General features: G+C 35.6%; 1 protein-coding gene across 1 annotated transcript in view; it reads left to right on the forward strand.

The window, feature by feature from the left end:
• The window catches only part of LOC144958251 (KAT8 regulatory NSL complex subunit 2-like), a 29135-nt gene extending 21892 nt beyond the window's left edge, over positions 1-7243 (forward strand). Inside the window, exons 5-9 of the mRNA XM_078890095.1 lie at positions 898-1061; positions 2719-2810; positions 3316-3469; positions 5132-5274; positions 5923-7243. Coding sequence (XP_078746221.1) covers positions 898-1061; positions 2719-2810; positions 3316-3469; positions 5132-5274; positions 5923-6255 — 886 coding nt within the window. The 3' untranslated portion in view covers positions 6256-7243. The remainder of the gene's footprint in view (positions 1-897; positions 1062-2718; positions 2811-3315; positions 3470-5131; positions 5275-5922) is intronic.
• The last annotated feature ends 334 nt before the right edge of the window (positions 7244-7577 follow it).

Here is a 7577-nt window from a genome sequence, read left to right on the forward strand (position 1 = left end):
AAGTTTGCAAACTCAAACATCTTCAAGTATTCATTTGCACCCCACCCCGCACCATCAAAAGACTGGAATGCTCTTCCTGTAATCATGTGTGAAACACAGCAGTTATGCCGGCAGCCACAACTAAAACTTTCTACACCTCTCTTGAATACAAATGCTCAGAATTAAGTCGGCTTCGAGTAACATTCAGATTTAGAAGATAATTTACTTTTGTAGATTAAAAAAGGCTTAACAGGAAACACTGGACATTTTTTTTTTTAATTCGAGAAAGGGAGCATATGAATTTTGAAAGGTGATGTGATAGACAACTTTTCATTAAGACCACCATTTAGCTCATTGGGCTCACTTGAGATTCTTTTGATATTACTGGTGTAAAATGATGTAAATTGTCATTCATGAATGAGTGATTTAAAAGCATTTATTATTCGTACTTCCCCTGTGTAGTGTCCAGGGTCCCTCAATTGAAAGGGTGCAGGAATAGCCCAACGCAAGCCAGTGGGTTGTAAAAAGCGACTTATGGTGTGTGACTCCCCACTTTTTGAGTCACCTGATCCTCCAGGTTGGGGGTTGACGAAGGGTTAACACCGCTTCCATAAAACTCAAATTGTTACAGAAACACAGGTGGACAAATCAAATCCTTTTTTTTTTTAGCTTGGGCGACCGAATAGTTTCTGCAATGACAATTTATGAAGGACAACAGACAAGGCCACGGGGAACATGGTGAAGAATTAAAGAAGCTGATATACAGAGCAGTGATAAGACATGGAAACGAGATAAAAAAGTTAGCTCAGGATAGAGAAGAATGAAAACTGTTTGTGGCCTATACCCTGACCCAGAGTGAAAAAGGCAATGATGTTTATGATGATTATTCGTACTTATCATTTGTTGATTTTAAAACAGGTATGCAGGAGTTTATACAACAGAGGAGGTTGCCCAAATCTTGAGGGACAAACTGATTCGTCTGCAGGCTTTGTACATTGACCAGTTTAAACGACTCAAACATATCTTGTTCACAAAGAGAGGAAAGTATCTGCAAGCACAACAGAAAGAAAAAGAATTGTTTGGTAAGTGTCAGAGATGAACAAATTTTGTTTCTTTATATATTTAGAAGATAACATTTTCGCACTGTAAACAATTTTCAAGCCTACATCTGTACCAAAATAGGTTTCACTTCTAGAGATCAATGTTTGCGTTATTAGTGTAAATAAGTCTACTTTATTTCATGGCATCACATTTCTCTACATTAAATTCATAACTCTATAAGGGAAATTCAAGTTTTTATAATTATCAAGAGTTGGTTGTTTGATGCAGTGCAAGACAAAAATAATTAAGCAAAGTTGATCATTACTCTTTTATAAATTGGAGATGTTCTACTAATGTTCTGCTTAATCACTCTTTCTTATTTTATTTAATTTTTTTTTAATGAAAGAAATAACAATACTGCCTAAATATATAAATTCATTTGCCATCTTTATGCTCTGATTGTTAAGGATTGAGTAAGTTGGGATATTTATTTTGTAAGGAAACAATTGTGGTTTCTTTTGTAGTTCAGCTTTTGGGAATAGGGCTGCTATCTGAAAAATCAACACCTTTAAGTGATGAACGGAGAGACTTTCTCTTTGTTGATCATTTGATTTATGTTTAATTACCCAATCCATGGCAATATTTAGTGTGCTTGCCATCGGAACACAAACCAGATTGATCCTCCAGTCCTAATTTCAAAGTGTGGTTGCAATCTGCAACTTTACCAATGAAATTGTAAAAGATTTTCATGAGCTGAACAATGAGATATTTCCTGAAAGATGATAAATTTTCACAGGACTTTGTCCGAGGACTAAGTGCGTACAATAGGCGTGGAGCTATGGATGAAGGGGCTTTTTGTACTGAAAGTGGATTTTGAGGTGGTAACCTTTAGAAGTTGGAACTAAGATGATCTTAAATTTCGAGTGGGTTCATATTTTTTAATCAGTTCCTGCAAATATTCAGGTGCCAATCCATCCAGACATCTAAAATCATAGAATATCTTAAATTCTATCCTAAACTTCACAGGAAGCCACAGCAATTCCTGGAGAAAGGTGTTATACGATCTCTTTTTTTCGTTAATTTTATAAGCCGCTTTATTTTGAATTTTTTGTAGTTGATGAATTAATCTACTTTGACAGCCACTGAGAAGGGCATTACAATAATCTATTCTGCTAGTAATAAAAGAATTAACAAGCATCTTTGTAATATCCTCATCAATATTCTTCCAATTTTTCTAATGTGATAGTTACAATATTGACATATTTTTTAACACCATCTTCTTAGTGGGGACCTGTGCTTAACGTCAGGATGAAACAGGTGATCTCTAGTTAAGTACTTTGATAGTGTGCTCTTGGAATCTACATGTTTCCTATTTGAACCAATTCCCCTTTGTCTTACCTTCTTTGGGTGCTTTAATTGTAATTCTATAAGTTATTGCTATCCCATTTTCTTCCTTTTTACTGGTGCTGATATGACCTTAATGTGTCGCAAATGCCGTTAAACCCTTAAAAACAAAGGACAAACATAGTATGGAGGAGGGGTCTTTTTCAATTTTTCTGTTGTGCTGGAAAGTAAAAAAAAAAGTGAAGGAGAGAATAACCTTGGTCTCAGATGTGTGGGGTTTTACTGTATTTAGAGATGTTTATGTTGTAACTATTTTTGCTTTTGTTGTGCTTTTACCATTTTCTCTATTTCCAGGAAGTATTAAGCGTTACAAGGATGATCCTCAGCAGCGAGAGAAATATAAAAAATTGTGTGCCATGAAGCGTTATCACAAAAAGTTTGGCGTGGTATGTATACTTTACCTTTGTAATGGAGAAAAAATAATGACTGCTTATATTAGATTCAAGAGACTCTTGGGCTTGAATTTTAAAATATTCTTGGCAAAAGGTGTCAAAGCAAAAAACTGTGGATTCAGCTTAAGATAAATTATATCTTATTCTTTTCTTCTGGTAGAGAAAAGCAAGATTTTATGTTGGTTGATTGTAATTGGTTAACTACCTTTTTTTTTTTTTCTTCTTTGAATTAAAAAGAAATTATAATGAAATTCCCTTTATAAATTCTCCTGGGAAATTATATTTTTTTGTCTATCTCAGGAAAAGAAAGAAATAACCCGGCATCAACAGCATTGCAGCACTGCAAATTTAGCATTAATTAATTAATTTTTTTTTGCCAACAGGGCCCAAGCATGCCCCCCCCCCCCCCCCCCCCCCCCCATACCAGACCTATGAATCATTTGAAAAAAAACAAACAAACAGAAAAAGCATATAAACTTTGATGTCTTATCCTTTTCAGGAGGCCTTAATGCAGCACAAGTCAACCCAAAGACGCATGAAAATCACAGAGGGGATGAGTCAAAACATTCCCACCCCTGTCCAATGCAACTTTGTTGATGATGAGCTGAGATGCTCTCAGGCGGTTGTACCGTTAAGTAAATACTGCCAGAAACGTATCCTTTTATATTTGATGTCAATATTAATTATCTGGGTGGGGTAACTGACCTCCCATAGTGGGCGGGGAGGTACTTGATGTTTCTTCTATCCCTCTGAACCTATTTTCCAATTGCATTCTGTCTTTGTCTTGGAATGAGATTACTTAGTTTTGTCCTTGGTTTTGGAGGGAAACAGTTGAATGTATAGTTATAGTTTTGGGAGATTATATTTTTATCCTTGTAAATCATCTCTCACTTATGTTTTATTTTTAACATATGATTTATAAACATTTGAGTGCATTCTTCTTACTGGGATCTTGTGCTTGTGTCTGGGTGAAACATTTAGGTAATCTCAAACTAAGAACACTGATAATGTGCTCGTTGGAATCTACATCTGTTCCCTATTTGAACCATTTCCCCTATGTCTTACTTTTTCCTCAAGTCCTTTTAATTGTACATCTTGAATGTTTTTACTATCCCATTTTCTTCCTTTTTTACTGGCGCTGATATGACCTGAATGTGTTGCAAGCGCCGTAAAACCCTTAAAAACAAAAACAAACCTTCAACTTTTTGCAAGAAACTTTTAGGAAAGATTTTGAAATGATAAAGTACGTTAATAGACATTAGACTGTAAAATGTTAAGCTCTCCAAAAAATTAATCTTCAAGTTAAGAATCATTTAATCGCTTGAAGCAATATACCATATAATATAATGAATAAATATAGCACCACATGTCGTGATATTTTACAAGTTGCAATTATTATTACAGTGCAGCAGATTAGGGGTAGGGTGAGAAGAGAGGCGCTGGGGAGGTGAGGAATGGTAGTGATTAGGTACCGGATGTAGTGCTAAGTGTATAATCAACAACACTATGTGCTGGCTTTGTCTTCTCATTAAAGTACACTGAAAGGGGAACATTATACCATTTGTTATTGAATCATGACACACTAAACACTGCACCTCAATATAATGAGATCCTCCTCCCCCCCCCCCCCCCTCCCTCCCCCCCCCCCCCCCCCTCCCCGCCACCACACACACACATCCTTGATATTCTTAGTAAAATACTTAAAAACACAAATATCTCAAAACAAAAAGGCCTGGTCCCAACTTGTTCCTAGATTTCCATGCTGCACTGGATTTTGTTGTCACAGATCACATGTTTTTTGAAGTTCCAAAATGGTGTAAGCAAGTCAAATCTGAATTAGCATTTAAAAACTGAGGACATATTTTTGAGGCAGGAAATTTTCAATTGAATTTTGATTTATGTTTTTAAATGTTGCATGGAAATAATGTCCCAATACTTTATCCACTTTCAGAATTTTATTTTAATGATTCACAAGGACGGCATCAATTCAAATATTGCTATCCCTGCCCTGCCTCCCTGCTGCTATATTTTTTCAACCTCACTCAATGTCTGTCCAAAAATGATCACATTCATGACGAAATTCATTACACTCAAATCTGATTTGAAAAATTCTTAGAACTAAGAATTTAGCTCCAAATACAGAATTATGTAAGTATCTTTATTGTCAATAAAACCAGTTGGAACTATTTAAAACTAGTTTGATATAACATGGTTATTCGATCAACTGTTTAACAATGTTGGATTGGTTCTTATTGAAAATCTTTTGAAATAGTTTTCATAAAAGATGCTTGCATTCCTTGACTATCTGTTCTCAGATATTTTACATGACCAGAACCAAGTGCTGTACCGCCCATGTCCATTTGCAGACAGTCAGTGTGGTCGACCTGTCCCCTCGCTCCTCGGAAGTCCCTTCTGCTCACTGCATCAATCTTTACCACCATTATCGTCATCCTCAATGGTAATTGGAGTTTCTTTGAGAGCCTCTGTCTTTCATATAATAATGCTATAAATATTTCATTAGAAGGCTAGGTTGCTGAGTGGTTATGGCATTGCCCCCACTTCAGACACTTTTTTTTTTCCATTGGCTGGGCAAGATTGTTATTAACCTCCTATTTGCTCTTGTGGACAACATGGATGATTCCTGTTGACGTGTGGTGTTTGATTGATGGATTATCGATATTCCTTTATGGAGTACCTGAAGCTTTGCGGAAGGGTACAATTAAAAAAAACAACTTAGGTACTATGTTATACTTGATTTTGTAAGCATTTTAATGTACCCATCTCAGGGGTATCATGTGCCTGTTATCAGACAACCCAGAGATGTATGAAAGTCACCGAGGGAACTACAGGCAACTGACAAGTTTTCTCAATTTCTCTCTGTCTTGTCTCCCCTAACCCCCATCCCCCCCCCCCCCTCACGTGTAGTCGATCTTTGCATCCCATCAAAGTTTCATCTTCAAATGGCTTTTGATCAACCTCTCTTTTTTCGTTTGGGGGGGGGCTTATCTTATGGGATTGGTAACTGTTCAAGGTATGACATCGAGAATTATTATTTTTAATGAAGTATCATATTAACAATTTTTTTTTTTGGTCTAATTTATTCCAGAATGTTGCACAAGAGGTAAAGTTAGAGATAGAGGAGCCTGAGGACGGAGAGCAAAATAATTTGGATGTTCAATTAGATAGAAAGCCAGTCATGATGGGAGAGGCTGGTGATGAGGAAAGGCAAAGGACATCAGATCACTATGGGGTTATGTCAGAACGACAGCGGTTAAGGCCTATTGAGGAGATCAGCATCAAGTTGGAAAGTGAGGAATTTGAAGGCGCTGGGGACTTTCACCAAAAAGAAGTTAAAGTGGACACTGATGAAGTCATCAAAGATCACCATGATAATGATGATGAAGAGGATGAAGATGACGATGCTCATGGATTAAGATGAGATAATGAATATTTGATACAAAAACTAAAAACTTTAATAATGATTAAAACATATTTGAAGCAATTGTGAAGGAGCTCTTGTAGAATGGACCATGTATTTGTATTAAAATTAAACATCGTTGATTCAATTATTGATGAAATGCATTGGTTCTATACAAGTTAAATCTCAAGGAGTAAAAAAAACTTTGATTGTGTCTGATAGTCTAAGCGGACAAATTACAATATAATGAACATCGTGATTGTAAAGCTTCTAGAGTACATTGTTTAAAGTTTTAATTAATTAGGATTTAAGGTTTTAAAAACATCTTTTAAATAAATCAACAACAAATCTCCTTCAGTGGTAATTTTTTTTTGTTAATGGCAATAAATCTATATTTTCATTCCTCTTATTGCCATGAGTCAAGAAATATTACTCTCATGTACATGTGATTTAATCGCCAAGAATTATATAGTTGAAGTAGCTGAGGCAGGCAGTTTTAATTTTGACTGCTTAATCAGAACTCCTAAGAACTTTCTCAAATCATACATTTGTTCTAGAAGTATCTTATTTTGTTTATCATCATCTGACACATTCTTCCACATATTTGTCATTATTATGGAAGCAGATATTTTTACTGCTTTCCAGGCTCATTGGTAAACTCACCACTTTACTCACATTACCCACTCAAATCAAGTTGTGAATGATAATTTGACAACAGGGAGTGTACAAAACACATATTATATACTTATTGTATAACTGGCTCTATTTGAATTGTAATTGAAATTGAGTTCCATATGGTCTGTAAGAAGAATAAAAGAAGCATCGTGGGTATAAACCGTAAACCCATGGAAATGCGCTTTATCAATGTTCATATTTATTTCCAAATTTATGTGGTGAGAAAAATGTGATTTTATTCTTGTTAAACAAGTAAAAGTATTTGTGATTTTGGACATGGTTGATGTGAATGTCAATAAAAATAAACTATGACACGATTATGAAAATTGACAAATCTCATTGTTGTCTTTGGAAGTGATTGTGTTAAGGGAGTTGTGGTACTGGTGACCAGGGAGGTCACTCCTGCTGTGTCTTTTATACCCCTATATCCTTTTTCTATTTGCTATCTGTTCTTATTCTTATTCTAGATTTTTTCCCCTGGCTTCCTTGTCAACTGGTGCCTGTTCACACTGCATACGTGTGTAATCGAGTGTTTATCAACAAGGATGTCGAGACTAAAGTCAGTTTTTGACGTGGTTAAGAAAGGAACAAGAGAACTAAAAGGAGATTTTGGATCCATCCAATTTTGATAGACATTTATGTGGCGAATTTCACCATCTGCTTTGTGT

This window comes from Berghia stephanieae, chromosome 12 (genome assembly GCF_034508935.2).
Source record: "Berghia stephanieae isolate SIO BIC M18660-M18661 chromosome 12, UCSD_Bste_1.3, whole genome shotgun sequence".
In the NCBI taxonomy this organism is placed as follows: Eukaryota; Metazoa; Mollusca; class Gastropoda; order Nudibranchia; family Aeolidiidae; genus Berghia; species Berghia stephanieae.